General features: G+C 36.8%; 2 protein-coding genes and 1 non-coding gene across 5 annotated transcripts; 2 read left to right on the top strand and 1 right to left on the bottom strand.

Moving 5' to 3' along the window:
- Positions 1–1182: 1182 nt before the first annotated feature.
- On the top strand, positions 1183–1255 carry TRNAR-CCG (transfer RNA arginine (anticodon CCG)). The gene has a single exon. It is a non-coding gene; the product is annotated as a tRNA-Arg (tRNA).
- Positions 1256–1588: 333 nt separating this feature from the next.
- Positions 1589–8394, bottom strand: EMB1211 (MORN (Membrane Occupation and Recognition Nexus) repeat-containing protein). Its single transcript, XM_011090538.3, has 11 exons — positions 7642–8394; positions 7241–7312; positions 7044–7133; positions 6766–6939; positions 5880–5970; positions 5198–5260; positions 5048–5114; positions 3495–3598; positions 3291–3420; positions 2389–3119; positions 1589–2236 (listed from the first exon to the last, which is right to left on the bottom strand). Exons 1-11 carry the CDS (start codon positions 8277–8279, stop codon positions 1928–1930), a joined length of 2469 nt encoding a protein of 822 aa, XP_011088840.1. The 5' UTR covers positions 8280–8394; the 3' UTR covers positions 1589–1927.
- Positions 8395–9310: 916 nt separating this feature from the next.
- Positions 9311–18881, top strand: LOC105169980 (DNA glycosylase/AP lyase ROS1). 3 transcript variants are annotated; one of them, XM_011090543.3, is made up of 19 exons: positions 9311–9972; positions 10487–11941; positions 12024–12362; positions 14092–14182; positions 14281–14761; positions 14845–14924; positions 15052–15136; positions 15415–15506; positions 15587–15655; positions 15782–15818; positions 15921–16003; positions 16385–16876; positions 17003–17039; positions 17134–17191; positions 17386–17519; positions 17600–17665; positions 17747–17861; positions 18073–18111; positions 18578–18881. In XM_011090543.3, exons 1-19 carry the CDS (start codon positions 9546–9548, stop codon positions 18676–18678), a joined length of 4281 nt encoding a protein of 1426 aa, XP_011088845.1. In that variant the 5' UTR covers positions 9311–9545; the 3' UTR covers positions 18679–18881. The 3 variants fall into 3 exon arrangements, with proteins under 3 accessions (XP_011088845.1, XP_011088844.1, XP_011088841.1); XM_011090542.3 differs by having other exon boundaries at positions 9311–9984; positions 17600–17656; XM_011090539.3 differs by having other exon boundaries at positions 9311–9984.
- The last annotated feature ends 501 nt before the right edge of the window (positions 18882–19382 follow it).

Here is a 19382-nt window from a genome sequence, read left to right as displayed (position 1 = left end):
ACCATATTCATACCAAATTCAAATATATATAAAACTGTGTTCATTAGATCATATCAGAAGGTATGATTTTTCAATCACATGACATGATTCAACGATCCACCGTATTGAATGGTTATTCTGATGTTTCGAGTACGATAACTCGATATGAGACGTATATTTTTGTAAGTTTGATTATATCTAACTATTTGATCTGAATTTTGATAGCCCAATTAACCAATGTTGTTCAACAATGTAAGATGATAGTTATATTAATACAATACTAATATTTATAAATATAAAATTTATTACAGATTGTGAACATATATTAATCCCAACTATAAAATATTTTTATGTATTTAAATTGCATTATTTCAGATAATGGATACTTTTCTACAATTTTAAATTGCTTAGTAAGATATTTTTTACTAATTATATCTACTAAACTAATTAGTAGTTTATATTTATAACAATAAATTAAAAATCATACTATATTTTGGTATATTAATAATATAGTATGCATTATGCAATCTATTTTATTACTTATAAATTTATGTAAAAATTTGATAATTCTTATGATTTAATCTGATAATATCCAAAAAAAAAAAAAAAAAAAGCTCGAGCTCGAGCACGACTCGTTTACACTCCTACATGACTTGATTTTTTGAGGTAACAATATCACAATTAGTGGGTCGCTAACATCCCTTTTGCTGAGAGATATTTTAGAAATATCTGCAGTTAATTGATAAGATTATGACTGATTAAGAATTCAACGTGGTAATCATGATTTGGTGTCAGAAAAGACTCCTTGATGTAAAAAAAGGAACATCTTCATTCGAGTAATTAATTAGATCATGTCGAGTTAAAATGTGATTATGCAAGAAAAGAATGTTTGATGATGTTGGCATGACATGTATGTATGTACCACTTCATACAGTTATGGTCGGATGGGGTGTTATGAAGAACAAGGGGTTCAATGTAATTTAGCTCGTATAAAATTGAAAATAAATAAATTACTTTTCTGTAAAAAGAAAAAATAATTTATTCTTTTATATATTTTAAAATAAAGTAAATTATCCTTCTATAATATTAAAAATGAAAAAATTACCCATACGGCCAAATAGCAATTCATCCCGTATTTTTTAAAATAAAGTATTTTACCCTTGGTCTAAGTAATCCGTTCTGCATAGATTTTCATCGTACAACGGTCGCATAGCGGAGTGGATACCGCGTTAGACTCCGGATCTAAAGGTCGTGGGTTCGACTCCCACTGCGATCGCCTTCAATTTTTGGATCTCTTCCGACAGTTTTCTTCAATTCTTTTTCTCACTCCAATTCCAACTCCCTTTGATTTTTATTGCTTAGATGCAGTTAGCACTGATAAAGCATGAAATAAAGGGTAATATAGTTAATTAATTTGCATTTGCCCTTGTAGTAATATTTGAATTGAATTTAGTATTTGGAGAGGATTCAGTTCGATATATAAATCTCTGAAAAGTAGAAAGAAAATCCCCAAAGCATCCTGTTTACAGGCAAAAAAGAAAAAAGATGAAGGCGTGACTGAATATGGACACAGTTTAGAAAACTTTTAAGTAAATCGAGAACATAATACTGAGAAACAATCAAATGAAATCATTTATTGATCATCTCAGCTACAAATTCCAGTACATTTTTCGAAACTCAATTTCCTCACATAAACTTACGTTGAACCATAATCCTCTAGTACTACGGTCTACGTTTTCCATGACTTAGACACAACCAAAAGTGTTGGAACGTCTTTGGCAGGCGTGAGTTAAGCACATTACAGTTGGTATTGCTAGGGATGGTATGAGCCACGATCATGCATATTAACTCAGCAAAAAACGAGTTGTCCAGTACAAGAATGCAGAAGCTCAAAACGGAGTGTTTAGCCGCTGGTGCTACAAAATTGTAAAGAATGAGAGACATGGGATTACATTGTTAGCGGAGTGTGCAACGACAGTATGTTGAGATGCTCCAATACTCGTCCTGACTCCTTTGAAGCTTTCTTTTTTGAGTGATATCTTGAGCTCAACCTGGAGATGTGTTGTACATGAGGTATTTGCCTAGTACATCTCAGTTTCAAGCTTTTACCTGCTGCAAGGGAGAAGCTAACAGTCGTGAAATCCTGTCTCTTGGGTGACAAGTGATGAAGCTGGTTTGGAGAAATAGAAGCAGACGGGCGCTTCTGAAATTTTCCCTTACTCCACCTTAAAAATGAATTCTGCAACTGTAGTGGAACCTGTGAACCAAATCCGAGAATCAAATTTGTGACTTGTTATTGGTCGTGTATGTGTATGTGTATGTGTGGCACAACTTCCTGCAATTTAGCCGTATTGTCTCATTATAGCATGAAGTAAAGCATATTCGCAAGCCAAGATACTTCAAGCTTACCAACGAGATGAGATTCGCATTTGCAAATGATAGGGAAGATGCTGCAAAGGTGGACTTTCCAAATTTACTTCCCTTCTCATCGTTACTTGCAGAGTTTTGATCTTCAATCGACCCAAAACTGGAAGGAGTAGTATCATCTTCTTCCTCCTCATCTTCCTCCTCTTCATCAACTTCGGCTGGAGTTGGCTGCAACTCGTTTACTGGTGCAGACATCGGAATATCTTCCTCTTCAACCTCTTGTTCCACTTTCTTTTCCTCCTCTTTCTGCATTATCTTTAGTTCCTCATCCAAGTCTTCAATTGTCTCTTTCAGGGACAACTCAGCTTCCACCAATTCCATTTCTTTTTTCAGTAGCTCCATCTTTGCCTCACCAGCTTTCTTCTTTTCTTCAGTCCATTTTTCCAGTCTTTTGAAAATAGGTTTGCACGTTTTATCCACAGCAGTTAGAAAGCGCATCCACAAGTTCTCTTTCTGGGCATCCACTTCTCGTCCATAAAACTCATCATACCCAAGAGGTAGGAACTCAGCCTTGTCTGGATCGACATCTTCCCCCTCCTTCACTGGAGGTTGCCAAAATAACCGAATCCCGTGCTCCTCATCATCCACATAGTTTATTATTCTTCCAGTTGGAGTGTGTAGGATGAGGGGATCTTCATCATAGACAAGTTTGGACGGGTCTTCAGGATCAGGCTCCGGTTCTTTATTCAGCAGAACAAATTCTGGTTTTTCATCTGAATGAAAAAACAGCGAACCAGTTAATAAAATTCCATGTAGACTCATAATCAGGTCAATCAAGTATGTGATATAATTTTTAATGTTAGAGCAAAAAACTAAAATGGAGTCGATTTTTTTCAGTAAAATTGAGATGCCAAAACATCCATATTCAAGAATAAAGTTACTACCTTTGCACCACCACCAGTATTCAAGTTCAGAAGGCATAGGTAGCCTGAGCGGAGCTTTATAGAATGAGTTCAACCACATCTCCCTCTCTTGATCGACCTCATGGACGTACATTTTCCAATAATCGGGGACCTGCAAAATGACCATTTTATTACTTTCTGATACTGTTCACAGTAAGGCAATTCTCATCTTGGTATGTGTGTTACTTCATAGAATTGATTGATAAAGCCTGGTGCCATCCACACATCCTCCTCCTCGTAAAAGTAGGGATGTTGAGGATCAGAATATGGACCCATATATTCTCTGACCACTGCATGAGTAAATCATAGTTTATGTTAGGAAGGGAATCTTCTGGAAGAAACAAAGAAAAGCTTACAAATTCTGCACATTTATTAGAGGGGGGGGGGGGGGGAACACCTAATTAGAAAGTATGTGTATCAAAAACTTTTTTCTGCTTCTGAGACGGCTTGAATTAGGAATCACATGTACCAATAACATTTTTTTCCTTTCTAGTACAGCTAGACATACATGTTTAACTACATAAATAATACTCATGGCAACTAGTATTCTGTATTTTAGTTTTAGATAGGTCATATTGATTTAAGTGATCCAATCATTTTGTGAAAAAGCTAAAAAAATAAATAGAGGTGCCACTAAGACCTCTCTTGCTATGCAGCAAATCACCTTTCATCTACTGACATCTGCCATCACCTACCATTCCAGTATTGTGAACCTACATGTTTCTTTTCAAGTAACCACTGCAACATTTTGATGCTTGACGAGAAACGAGGTAGAAGACAGGAAACTCAGAGCTTCTCATAGTCTAGTAAGCTTTACAAACAGGGCAACTTTATTTTTCTAGAGCACATGATTGGAATAGAAAAGTACCAACTGACAACATGAGATAAGCAAATTCTTTCACCCTGTCAGACTTCATCAACTCTGGCACCACTCATTGAACTGAGCAAAGGCATGTACAATAGCATGATGTCATCATTTATAAGGTTTGAAAAACTTGATCCTTATTTCTTTGATCATTAGTACTTGATCAATGTTCAAACTCATTGGACAAAATTTTTAAGAGACATCCACTCATAATACATCTGTCTCCAATTGTTCTTTCCTTAAAAAAATTCAGCATCCTAATCGCATGCTATTTTGTACTGTTCTTAGACATAGCATGGGAAGTATCCATATGTACTTACTTTATATTAGAATATCAGGCCAATTGTTTTTGTATGGAAACTGATTTTAGACTAACCAGGCTCATTGCTACCTCTTTGTTCGTGCCAAGAAATGAGCAAATATATTTGAAAATCATATTTCACATACAATATAGCAATTAGAGCCCATTAACACATTGCCAAATTAGACAAGTAACAATGCATATCTCCATGGGGCAGCAATCTACACCCTTCCAATTTTACACAAATCCCTACTTAGGACAATGAAACAAGCAGCTTGTGTATTTCCGTCCTAAATTATCTAGTATCCTATTAGATAGTTGTTTTTGTTTACATTTTTACTGCAAAGAGAGCTCTCTTGGCCCAAAGCAATGATAATTAAAGGACCAGTAAGGAGTCAATTTCCATTACAACACCTTTTATGATCCTGATATTTGAGAATTAACTGGACTTTTCATTCATTGGTTTGCTAGTTTAGGCCATTTCTCCTAGATCACAAGCTTCTTATTACCTAATCCCTATGCTGTTCAAGAGATATATCAGTAAAATAGGAAAGGTACAGGATTGGGACTTACTTCCATCTGGCTTGTTGATGAACATGCGCGCCTTTGCAGCTGCAACCTCTGCTATACCTGCATGCAGCTGAGGGGACATACCCTAAGTTGTCTCACCACAGCAAGTAAAAGTTTCATAGAGGTGTGAGCGTAGAGAAAGTCATTAATTACCGCCGACACTTCTGCATCACAACCAGTTGGATCTCCCAAAAGTTCACCAAAATAGAACCGCCCCTGCTCATGTCAATAAAAGTTGCAGACAGTTCTTTATTATAGTTTGCTTCTGATATATTTAGCTACAGTAAGATGAGTCCTTAGAAATTGTCTGAAGATAATAATTTCATCCCGTTAGCAAAAAGATGTCATGCTTGTCCTAATAGTTGTCTGATTTCAGAGTATCATATATCATTTACATATGTTCTAACACCAATCCAGAAACAAAATTACATGCTCCCAATAGCTCAGTTTGCTATGTCATCAAGTCAATTTGTTTCTTAGACTGCCATATTGATCCGAGAATATTAATATTATCAAACTTCAAGATACCAGCATCAGTTATATTACTTAATATTATTTACATAAGCAGTTAATTTTGACTAGTCAACAGCACCAAATGAGTTATCTCTATAGTACAGAGGTAGCACACAACAACTCTTTGTACAATGTGCTACATGGAAAAGAACATAACAAGGAGGAGATGCAAAGAACTACTTGATCATTCATATAAGCAGCTGTTCTTATTATCATTTTTATTTTTTCTCTATAATTAATAGTATCATATGTCAAATGTTTTCATATGAAAAAAAGAATAAAGTGCAAGGCAAGAAAAGCAACAAAAATAGTGTCTTCTTACATATATTGTTTGCTCATTGAGTTCATATACACCACAACCATGCATTCTCCCATGCTTCCATTGACCAGCATACCGGTACCGGCCTTTCTCCCTGGTACCAGATAGACAGATACCATTGAAAATCACATTAACAGCAACAAATACAGAATTTCTAGAAGACTCGGACTAGTAGTTCCATTCAAAAATCAATTTCAGACTACCCGAGTTATACAAATTCTTCACTGGACCTCAATAATAAGTACGAACGAACAACAGCACCACTTTCTTCATAGAGATTCTGGATTAGATCGTGCAAAACGGATTCTTTTTTCTTTTCTTCTTCTTCTTCTTTTTTTTTTTTTTTTTTTTTGAACTAACTGGAGACAAAAAATTCAAACCAAGCTTTTGATATCATATGCTTGTGAAGACACGCCACTAAGGTAATATGTCTACTAATCAGGCTTTCCATTGCATGTCATAAATTATTGATAGCAAGCTATTTCATGGCTTAGTAAATTAGTATCTCATATCATAACTAAATACAATCTGCACTCATACTAACAGTATGAGCAAAGCAAGCATCCGGACAGAAAAAGATACTACCATTTCAGAGTTCTGGATGAAAAAGTGCAAATTATCCAGGTAACATCAGTGATGTTTTTACTGACTCAAACTCAAGACAGATTTTTAAAATGGAGGATGCTACAAGCCTACAGCCAAAAACTACTGCAGAGAGCAAAATCACCATACTCTGAAGTAATTGTACCTAAGATCATTACTTTGCAACATAACAGCTACAAGCATCAAGCTTCATGCGATATTTGTGGAAAAAAAAAGAAGAACGAGGAAGGGTGATACAAATGGGTGTTGTGATTGTGAAAACTGATGGCTTGAGCATAAAACTTACGGCTTCTTTCCGAATTGTCTGATCCACTCATCCTTTTCATAAAAAGGGATTTCATATTCTCCATTAGCTAACCGCAAACTGTCTTCAATGTCCATCTCAAGCCATTCCCTATCTTCAGGGGACATAAAGTCTCTTGATATTATTTTACCTTCGGCTCGCATCTTTGCCTCAAGCCTGGAAAAACCATGGAAAGTATATCAACATAATACTAATTAGAATGCTTATGTTCTGACTGTTGATAATTTTAAAAAGAGTCCACAAAGCAGTTAAGGACACACTTGGAACCGGGAATAGGTTCCATGGTGGGAATTTCCACTTCAACAACTCCATGACCTTCCATGTTGTTTTGGAGCCATTCTCCTTCATACCTACAAGCAACAATTAAAGCTTACGAAACTTATGTTACAAAGGCATGAATGGATATCTTAAACTAAGGTAGAAAGCCATAAAGAATGATTGAAATTTGTAAACAAACCTGACCAGCCCTTGCTCAGCAACATATACACCTTTTCCATGAGCCAAGTCGTCCCAAACAGTGCCTTCATACCTTGCAAAATAAATTCATCAAAAAGATAAAGTCAGGAAGAGCCAAAGCGGTGGCGCTTTTTTTACTCTAAGCTCAACAACCGAAGAGAAAATCACTAACATGTACAGGCCTCCAAACAAACATATTTAGACATTAATAGTTCATATTCTAAAATTAATGAACAATAGAGCAACTTCTACTTCCTATAACTAACAACCAGGTCGCACTTAAATCCAGAATAGGAAATTGACCAGAGAAAACACAAAGATGTGACAAAATGCTAAACTACGCCCTCGTTCAAAATCACATAAAGAATTCAAAATGTTCCAAGAATAAGTTTGAACACTTACGTGCTGCCATCGGGGAAAATGTAGCTAACCCATCTCAAGAACTCCTCAATCCTGTCCAGCTCCTCAATTACAGCCTTGGGATTCGAGATATCATGATGGTTATTCGGAATCGCCGGATAAGGCTTCCTGTAGGGAACGTAAAACGGGGCAATGGGCGGATCACGGCCAGCCTTAATCTCCTCGCTGATAATATCCACCTCCTCCTCGTCCACCCAATTCGGGTCCCAACCCGGTTTAGTCATCTCAAGCGGAGCATCCGCCCACAACTCCTTCAAATCCTCCTCCCGCCAGTTCTCCGGGTCCGGAGGAAAATCGAAGAGGTCTTCGTGGTTATCAATTTCTTCCTTCTCCTCCAACTCCCTGCGCATGCGCTTCGAGAAGAGGATTTTGCTGAAACGGCTGATGTTGGCTTCGGGGGTGTTCTCGTCCTCGAGGTCGTCGGGATTGGGTTCCTGACCTCTGCCGTCGGGTCGGATGTAGGAAATGGGTTCTTCATCGGAGTCCGAGTCCGAGTCCGTCTCCAAGTCCGAGTCCGAGTCGGATGAGGATTCTGTGGATGTGGCTTCCGATTCTGAATCTTCTTCAGCGGCGTATTTGGGCTCTGGTCGAGCATCTTCTTCAGCTGGAGTGCTTGACATTGTCGAGTGGTATTGGATGCTCAGTGTGTGAAAAAATACAGAGGAAGAAGGCCTGAACTGAAGGGGAAGAAGATAAGGTAGGGGGAGTAGAGTAGTGAAGAGCGGCAAGAGTTTTGTTTTTTATAGTACAGTGTGTGCAGTGAGGCGTTGTACCAAGGAATGCAGCGACAGCTTGTACTAAAATTGCTCTCTCCTCTTCTTCTTTAATTACCCTCTCTTGCAGCCATCAAAATCAAATTAGGGTCAATTTAACCTGTCGTTTGCATAATTAACTATAAAATACTTATATTTTTTAGAATAATTAAACTAAAATTATCGATAATTGTATGAAGAAAAACAAAGATAGTTGAGTGACCCATTTTTTTCTGTTTAAATCTTACAACTTGAGTTTTTATGAAGAAAGGGGTATTTATGTCACGTCTAAAGTTAGTTACTATAAACGCTTATACCTTAACAAATAATATAGATATATTTATGAGTTTAAAAAATATTATCAGAATTAAGATTTAAATAACAATAAGAATAAATTAAATAAATGTTATTAAAACTAACATGTTATGTTATCAAATAAAAAAAAAGGAAACATTTTTATTTATTGATGAGTTTATCTTTGTCGAATAAAAAACTGAAACAAATATTTTAAGGGACATTTAAATTGACGAATTTTGAAAAAGAAATTTGAAATAAATTTATATTAAAAAATTATAAACTTCATCGATATTCAAAATATATTTTAAAATCAAAGTGTAACAATTTGAAATTATCCGAACAAAGATATTAAAGATTTGATTTTCAAATCCATAAATTGAAATGCAACAACATTAGTCTGTTTAATTTACTTTTTCAATTAATATATTTATTAATTTAAAAATTATTAAATATAAGTTATAAACAACACTAATTAAATTACACAAACTCCAAATAGCCATAATTATAAAAGTATTTTTATTGAATTGAAAAAAAATATTTGAACATATTCACACGTTTAGAATAGAAGAGAGGAGAAGAGATAGATATAGATAGATAAAGAGTAGGTCAAAGCAAAGCAAAGCAGTGAAGGTGAAAAAGCTCTTTCTTCTACCATTGGTTCTTATTAGCCCTTTTCAAGCACTTCTCTTTTTGTACTCCATGTTTTCTGTGTTTGTTTCTCACTGATGAGTTCGTGTTGCAGTTATTCTCTAGACATGGCCTTTTTCTTCAGTTTGATTCTTGTTTTGGTTCTCTCTCTCTTAAAGCTTACGGCTTTTCTCTTCTCCTGAAGTTTGAATGGAACTTGAGAGTAGTATGGCTGGAGAGTTGAAGGAAAAGGGTGCATGGGTGCCATTGACACCAGTAAAACCAGTTCCTGCAAGACATGATGAGATTAACTCCAGTGCCAGTGATAAAGGCGTGAATCATGATGTGGGCTCTGTTGAAAATCCTCAATTGTCTCAAATTTGGGGAGAATTGGGGAAGGAGAGTGGCAATTGTGGTTTTGAATTTGGGAATTCTGGGAGAGTTTGTCTCGGGAGGGATCAAGAAGTTGCAGAGAATTGTGATGGTTCTGTGTCAAATGTTGGGGCAGTTGAGGGAGTAAAAACTGCTGAGGATTGTAGTGGTGGGGTGGCCAGAAAATCTGGTTTTGCGGTTTTTGGGGATCCAGGCAGCAGCTTTGAGTCACTGGGATTACATGGAAAACCAGACGGCATAATAGGTGGGACCTCAGGTATGTCCTTGCACGTTTTCGTTGCATGAAGCTCCATGTATGTGTATGCGTGTGTGTGTGTGTGTATGGTGTGTGTGCGTGTGTTTTCCTTCTCTTGCCTATGAAGTGGGAGTTAATGAATTAAGTTAAACTGCAAGCTGTCGTTATGGAGTTGTTTAGTACACCACAACAGGTAATTCTGTAACTATGGCTTTGTAGGGTATTTTTGCATGATCAAGATATGTGCTCTCTTACTCAATATAGCAGATTATATTCACAAAGAGATGCCTAGATTTTAGCCTAAATTCATTTTCTGCAAAAGATTTATTCCTTGTATGTCTGTCTTTATGTATTCCTTTTTCTTCTTTGCTTGGTATCTGTTTCTATGTTTCCGAAGATATAGCTCGATGGCGCACTGTGATGTTGATGTTGGAGATGGTTATGAGTCATAACTTATGATTTGACTAATTTGTAGAAATATTGTGTTTTTAATATGAAACCTTTCCTCTTGTTTCTGGTGAAGACAATAGGTCACGTCAAAACACCATTGATGTTGATGTGTCTTCTGCATGGAAGAAGAGTGATCACAATTCACAATGTAAATTTGGGCCAGATTCAACAAAAGCTTCAAATATGCCAAAGAATCAAACTCCCAAAAAGAGGAGCAACAAGGGCATTGACTCGAATAAAAAGCCGCGGAAGAGAGCAAGAATGATAAGACATAGACCTAAAGTCTTTGATGAAAGTAAACCTATAAAGCCTTCAACTCCGAAACCCCGGACTCCAAAGCGTACAAAATATGTGAAAAAAGATAGCCGCAAAACTCCAGTTGATCCCTCAAAAGATGTTGATAGGGAAGTGGTTGGTAATTATAGTAAACTTTCCTGCAGACAAAAGCTGGAATTCAGTACAGAAAACTGCGCTGTAAATCAGAATTCAGAGGTCTGCGATGAGATAAAAATTACAACAGGGGTCGAGCCACAGCCTTGCTGCCGTAGCAGATTCAGTTATTTGAAAGTGTATCGAAGAATTTTCAGGCCAAATGAATGTTTGAAGAACAGTAGAAAATTAGGTCCTAATTGTCCAAATATGTTCAAGAAAGCAAGGATGAGGCGAAAAAGGGTGACTGTGTTTGACAAGTTGACTAGACTTGTTAGCATGATTCCCACCTCTCGCAAACAGAGAAGTGCAGCTTCGAATGGACCATTTAACTTTTACCCTGGAGTGAAAGATAGAAAGAATAAATCTCGGACATTAAGTCAAAGATGGACATCTTGGACGTTAAGGAAAAGGAGGACACCTCGTACATCAAGCCGAAGGCAGAAATCCACAGAAAAGATGACTAGGGAAGCAATTAAACATCCAAGGTTTGATAAATGCACTTTGAACTCAACTTGGATGGTGAATTTGAAAAGGAAAAGATCTAAGGCATCCACCCGAATACGGGACCTATCATCCTTTGTCAATGATCTTTCTAAGATCCAGGTATCGGAGGCTTTTCTCCGGATGGCCTCTAGTATCAGAACCCAAGGCAGTGCCAAATTTGCAGCTTGCATGGCAGTTCAAGGTGAGGGACCTCAGAGTTTGGCGATTGAGCAACAAGAACTTCCTCAAGATAACTTAGTTTCTTGTAATGAAAGCATTCAGATATCTCCTACAGAATTTGCGGACTGTGTGCTTGGAGTTGAAATTGATATCCCGAACCACAGTTTGGAAATGGACATACTCAATTATCAGGTGGTAGAGGGTCATAGTGTGGTAGCAAAGAGTATGAAGGAGATGGTATCATTTTCTGATAAGTTGCTACCTTACCATAAATCTCGATGCAACAATCGTACCTTTGACATTCCTCCATGCTTCCAACCACGAGAGGACATCAATTTCATACGCGAGAAGTATTCGTTGGAGTCTGATATTGTGACACCATACTTGATGGGCCCGCATCATGAACAAAAGAATGTCTTTTCAATCCGAGATTGTGAGTCCAAAAACCAATCTTCTTTTTTGCTTTTAGCTTGAAAACAGATAATTATCTTCACGCGACTTTGCTCTTGTTTCAGATAATGTGTTTACACAAGCTCTGGTTGATTTTGCTACCCAGAGGATAGAGTCTTTACATATTGATGATGGATGTAATCAACTCGTGGTGCGGAACCAAATTGTGCATGGTGCACTTGTGCCTTCTAAAGGAAAATTTGATCCTTCCAAGAGACGGAAACCGCTGCCAAAAGTTGATCTTGATGCAGAGACAATGAGAGTTTGGAATCTGCTGATGGAAAACAATGGGACTGATGATACCGAACAAGAAGATGATGATAAGGCAAAATACTGGAAGAAGCAGAGAGAAATATTTGATGGACGAGTGGAATCATTTATTGCCCGCATGCATCTTATTCAAGGTATGTTTGATGTTGCCATTGTATTTGAAGTTGTAAAATCCATCACACACTATCTTGTTGTGATGGGGGGATCCACGATGACCTAAATGAATGTTGAAAAATTATGGGATCAATTGTGGACAAAGGTAATTTATGGTATTTAACTGGTTGTTTTCTATCATAGTTGATAAAATGGCTTAACTTCTGATATTTTCGAATTTCACTTTAGGATAACCTTTATGTAAGTGCAATCTCATGGATTTAATAATTTCATATCAAACACAACAGAACTTTCACCACTTTTAACAATGATGGGCCATGGAGAAAAAAAGAAAATACTTCCAAAAAAATTTGGAGATACAACTACAGCAATATTCACTACTCTGGTGATCTTAGTATAGATTAGTTGTCCTTTCAGATTCTAGAAACACATACGATTGCCTTGGTTAGTGACGACAATCTCTTTCTGTATTTAAGCAGCTTTCCCGCACCTGACTTAGGCACTCAAATGCATTCTTTTCTTTTTCTTACAAATGTTACGTGCATGAATATAAAATCAATTTTAGATAATAGTTCGTTAACTATCAAATATTTGTTGACTAATTATTCAGGAATGTCAATCACCATTCCATCTATTGCTGCTACTTCGAGATTGATTGTTAATATGGATAAATACAGGAGAATTATTTATTATTATTATTATTTTATAATTTTGATATATTCCTGAGTTTATGATTTATATTTAGAAATGCATATTCCTTGTACTAACTGCTTCAGTGAGCTACTAACAGTTGTCTAGATAATCACATACAACCAATGTTAATGGCGAAGATGAAGAATGCTCAAAGAAAAGGCTTTGCAGGGGCTCACCTGCTACATATATGCACTTGGAAACCTTAAAGATCCTCTGGATATATCAAAGGGGCCTGGTGTAGCAAAATTTTAATTCAGACAATTTTCTTTGTGGTTTTGCATGCTCTAACCTGGATTTTCTGGGTGGAACAGTTGACATGTTTGACCGTATCTAAAAGAAGTTCTATTTTCAACTCCAGATTTTCAATACTCACTCCCAAAGACTATCTCAGCACTTTAGTTGCTTCCAATTTACTATGATCAACTACCTAAAGAAAAACCCCGGAGGATTGTTTATAGATGAATTATCTTAGTATTACTTTCTAAACAGTATTGCTTTTTCAATGTTCCAGGATTGACTAAAGATCTTAAGAGCCTTTGTATCTATTCATCTTAATGGTACTGTGGTCGAATTTATCTGAAGCATCTAACTTTAATGATCAGTACCTCAGGGCCAGAGGCCTGTATTTATAACCATCTAGCTCTAAGTTGAGTAATCCTAGATCAGTACATGATGTGTCGGATTTCATTTCATTTAATTCTATCTCAGAAGAAAGTTATGTTCCCCCTCACTATTATCCATCTTTTTATTTTATATATAGTCAAGCATGAAATTTTCCTTACCAATAAGGGTTATAAGCATACAGAAATTCGAGTTGCATTTCAACATATCATTCTGTTTCATAATTTATATTTAGAAATTTATAATCCTTGTGCTAACTGCAATCTGTCATGGGTACTGCTAGTAGTTTTAGATAAACAGATATTACCATAATACTGGAGCAATGAACAGTTCTCATTATAAAATACAGTTTTAGTAATCAATGTCTAATTGTACTCATACCATTGACAGAATTGTTGAAACTCCGTGTTGACTATTGAAATATCAAACTCTCAGGTGATAGGCGATTCTCACCATGGAAAGGATCTGTGGTTGACTCAGTGGTTGGAGTTTTCCTGACTCAAAATGTCAGTGATCATCTCTCCAGGTAAAGTCAAATGTAATGCAAATGATTGTAACATCTTTACTTATTTCATGTAATGCCACGTTGCCACTCGTTATTATTTTCTTTTCGGTCGCTTGCAGTTCTGCCTTTATGTCTCTTGCAGCAAGATTTCCACCTCCAACTGTGAGTGAACAAAATGGTTTAGATGATAGAAGTGACTGTTTAATTGATGAAAGCAAAGAAGTGAAAATAGCCGAAACACCCTCAGGCAAGTGCGAAGAATTGTTGATGATGGAAAACTACCCTTCATCGAGTAGCCCCCCCAATAAGGTTGGAGTCGATCCCAACAATCATGTTGGGGTCGACCTGGAAAAGGGAAATGAAACTTCCCTCCAGACCGAATCCACGTCAAGAAAGAAAGGGAAGGTTAAAGATAAACAAGAAAACACAATCAATTGGGATGAATTGAGGAAAAATATTTCCCATGGCAGCTCAAGGAATAGGACTTACCAGACCATGGATTCTGTTAATTGGGAAGCAGTTAGACAAGCAAAGGTTGAAGAGCTGGCTAAGGTGATCATGGAACGAGGCATGAACAATATACTTGCTGGAAGAATCAAGGTGTTTAAAATGAGTTTCTGGCAATAACCTAAGATGTTTCTAATTGTTGGTCGAAAAATCTCCCCTTCACTCTCACTGTGCAGGATTTCCTTGATCGAATGGTTAGAGATCATGGTAGTATTGACCTAGAGTGGCTAAGAGATGTTCCACCAGATAGAGCGAAGTAAGTATGCATAGATAACTTGATTAATGTTCAGAAACTTTACTACAATGTTTACATATGAAGCTAAACATCAAGTGGAGGTAATTGATCTTGTTGTTCTGCATAAAACACAATCATTACTTTATAGGGAATACTTACTGAGCATACCTGGATTGGGCTTGAAGAGTGTAGAGTGCGTGAGGCTTCTGACGCTGCGCCAACACGCATTCCCTGTAAGTTTGATTGGATATGTGTGTGTGCAAGTTTGACCATATTTAAAGAAGTACTAGATGTCATGTTTTATATTACAGCTTTCCTTCGTTAAATTGCGATCAAAAGGGTATGTTGGAATGTAAAGAATAACTGCATGTGGTGTAAAGTGATTTTTCAAATATGAAACTTTTTGTAATATACATAAACTAAAAGGGATGTCAGCATAATCATCCCATATATTTATTAAGCTAAATAGTATAACTCCATCCTTGGTGTTATGGATGTCTTCTTTCCCTAGGTCGACACTAATGTTGGTCGGATTTTGGTACGTCTTGGATGGGTCCCCCTGCAGCCACTACCTGAGGATGTTCAGATACACCTTCTAAATCAGTAATTATTTACTCCACGCCAGTTAACACCACTTGGTCATTTTCACATGGAAGATCATCTAAACAATTATTCTTGTGCAGGTACCCACTGTTAGATACCATCCAAAAGTATATTTGGCCCCGCATGTGCCAGCTCCAGGAGTTAACATTGTAAGTTAAGAAAACTGCTCCTTTTTTTGGATTTATATATTCAGATAGAGATGTAATTGTATTGAAAACACCGCAGATCATGTTTAGTTGCTTGTCCTTTTTACTGAATACTGTTACTTTGCACAGATACGAGTGCCATTATCAGATGATTACTTTTGGAAAGGTCAGTTTATCTTACTACTAATTGAATTGGCGTCATGTTTGTCTCAGTGGCAACTTCTGTCAGTAAAGAAATCTGATACCATAATGTGTTTCGGCGATACAGGTTTTCTGTACGAAGAGACGACCCAACTGCAATGCATGTCCGATGAGAGCAGAATGCAGGCACTTTGCTAGTGAGTTTGCAAGGTTTGCATACATTTATCTGCTCTGCTTTAACACAACATGTCAATTTCAAACAAAGGTTTGAAATCCGCCAGTTGCAGAAGGATATAATCAATGTGTTTTTGGGCCATCTTATCTAGTAATTTGACGATTACAAGAAAGATCATAGGCATTCTTTAGTTATGATGAAAAATCAAAAGCTCGAAATGAGAGAAAACTGCTAAAAGAAAATAGAGAAAATCTCAAAAGGTATCTCCAATATGTTTACAGAGTTGAAAAGACAATAGAGAATTCTCAAAAATATGTTCAGAGTTTGTTCAGACATTTGATTAAATTGAGCATCCAACTGGGAAGAATTAGCAACAAACAAGAATTTTGTCGAAACGATTTGTGTTTTGAATGCAGTACTAGGCTTCGCCTTGAAGGTTCTAAAGGGCAAAATACAGCACCTCAGTCTTCCGTTGCATCGATTCAAGACACTACAGAGCTTCGCCTTGAAGGTTATAAAGGGCAAATTACGGCTCCAGAGTCTTCCGTTGCATCAATTCAAGACACAATGGATCACATAAGTCCGCCAAAGTTCACCCTTGTTGATGGTGATTGCTCCGAAGGCTTGTACAATTCTTGCAATTGTGAACCAATTGTAGAAATGCCATTATCGCCAGAGCCCGAGTGCACAGGAACAGTAGAAATAGACATTGAGGACTTATATTGTGATTCTGATGATGAAATTCCTACAATCAAACTTAACGGTGAAGAGTTCAGAAAAAATGTGCTAACTTTCATGGGTGAAGAGGATGGCATATCAAAATCGTTGGTTACTTTAAGCCCTGAAACTGCGTCGATCCCTATGCCTAAACTGAAGTACGTAGGCCGGTTAAGGACAGTACATCATGTGTAAGTACATTTCACCTTTTTTATACTTACATCAACTTTAAAACCTTGGGTTGGCAATTTGTAGTAGACCATGATGAGTGGTTAGACCATGTTTCACCACTAAATTATTTCTCCATTCCATTGCAGGTATGAGATTCCAGATTCACACCCTCTTTTGGCAGGGGTTAGACACCTTAAATTTGGTGTTTCATAAATTTTTTAAACGTCTTGTAGTTCTATTAAGGCTACAAATTCATATTCTTTAATATGTTACACAGTTTGAGAAACGAGAACCTGATGATCCCTGTCCCTACCTTCTTGCAATATGGACAGCAGGTAATGAACTAATACTATAACCTGTTTCTAGTGTTGTGTTTGTAAATTTATCACATGGCATAACAGTCAAATATTTTTTCTTGCATCCTTAAGCAAAATGCTTCATGAACATGTCCAGTCAACCTCAAATTTGGGCATTGTTCATCTTGTATTACTTCTGATGTTTGTAGTATTGCCTTCGTAATTTCTCTCAGATGAATCCACGAGATCTTCCCAGGAACCGAGAAAAGCATGCAATTGCAAGAAGTCAACAACATGTGACATGAGTACATGTTCAGGACAAACTGTACAAAATGAAAATGACCAGACAGTTCAAGGAACAATCTTGGTGAAGACAACTATAGCTCTTATTTCATGTTGTAGAATTTCAGTATGTAGCGAAATTTACACATCCAACCACATTCGTAGATACCATGCAGAACGGCTAATCGAGGAGCCTTTCCACTCAACGGGACATACTTTCAGGTCAACGAGGTTGTCAAAGCTCCTTGTTCTTTCATCAACCTTCTTACTTTAGGGTATCATCTTATGTAAGAACTCTTTGTATTTGTGCAGGTTTTTGCAGATCATGAATCTAGTCGACACCCAATAGCTGTTCCTCGAGAATGGATTTGGAATCTGAGGAGACGGGCGCTATTTTGTGGAACATCGGTAACATCAATATCTAGAGGTGAAAAACACACACCATCTTTTGCAGATTAACTGTGAATCTCAAGTCCTTGCATCAATCTATCATGACTACATGCTCTGTTTTTGATGACTACTATAGTTATGTATTTTGTTAAAAGTATTTGAGTGTGTATCATGCAAATTAGCTTTTGATATGATCGATGAAATTGAATCTTACATCTGATGCTAGAAATTTCTATGCTGCAATCCAGGGTTGTCGTTGGAGCAAATTGAATATTGCTTCAGGAAAGGTAAGAATCTGGACATGAATGCTTGACATCATGGGATTTTCTCCATAGATGGAAACAACTAAATTTTTTTATAATCTTTGTACATCAAAAATCACAGCATTTGGTAAGAGAAGTAGAGAAAAATAGAGATTATGTGTAAACAAACTCTGAATTATTTGCAAAAGCACCGGAGGCAGCTAGAAGTGCCCTCCTACCTGCACTTGGCTTTTAAAGGTATATAACTTGGAGTTTGGTAAGCAGAAGCAGACAATATGACACTGACTTTAAGCTTTTTTCCATTTTTGGCGGAACGTGAAAAGCTGTTAAGTTTTTACAAACACTCCCATAATCATAAAAGATCATAAGAAGGGATTTTCAGACTTCTTTAAGAGTTGAAACATGAAAAGTGCAGCTTCAAACTTAATGTAAGACCTTAAGCTTATGATTAAAGTCTCATTTTATTGGGTATTTTGTCGAGTAATTTCAGGTTTCATCTGTGTACGGGGAATCAACAGGAAAATGGGGGCAGCAAGGCCGCTCGCAAGGAGGTTCCATCTTTGCAAGACGAGGCAAGTAGATGATGAGTGATTAAGATTTACTCCAGATGAAGTAAAGTTTGTACAAATATTTATGGTATGATTCTTGCAACAATGCCAGCAAACTCACTGGACAACCTCTTTGCTACAAAATTTCCTTATATTCTTTTGCTCAAATGTAAATTTCTTACAGGAGAAACTAATGGCAGCCTCTCCCAGGCTCAGGAGGAAATATAATTTTTTTTTAGATATTTATTTTTTGTTTCTTACCAATAATCATCGTTAAAGACTCGTTTGATCTCTGTCTAGTGTCCACCTATTTTGGAAACATTTTCTTATCGGACTGGGCTTTGCTTAATCCTTAATGTTTTGGGTGGAATATTTCCGATAATATGAGGCCTAAATGTCTTGGCCCGGTAAGCTTAAATGGTTCTCTGAAAGAGACAAGTCCAGTTGATTGGATAATATCGACAGTCTGTGGGCCCAATCTATTTTGAGAAGTAGTCCAAATATCACAGCCCAAGCTTACACTAAATAATTGACACTATGCCTCTAATTTTTTTCTTTTCTTTTTAAAGAGCGCTTAGGACGTTGAAAATAGAGAGAGAATTAGGACCTCATAAGTTTTTTTTTTTTCAGAAAAAGAAAGAAAAAAGGCGTCTACCTAATTTTCATAACTGATGATTCAGTTACCTTTTGGAAATAATAACGTGGTATAATAATATTACCCAATTAACTTGAAAACATGGATAAAAT

Source organism: Sesamum indicum, linkage group LG9, assembly GCF_026168435.1.
Source record: "Sesamum indicum cultivar Baizhima isolate 11 linkage group LG9, ASM2616843v1, whole genome shotgun sequence".
In the NCBI taxonomy this organism is placed as follows: domain Eukaryota; kingdom Viridiplantae; phylum Streptophyta; class Magnoliopsida; order Lamiales; family Pedaliaceae; genus Sesamum; species Sesamum indicum.
Note: the sequence above shows the minus strand (reverse complement) of the source record. Positions and strands in the feature narration are given on the sequence as shown.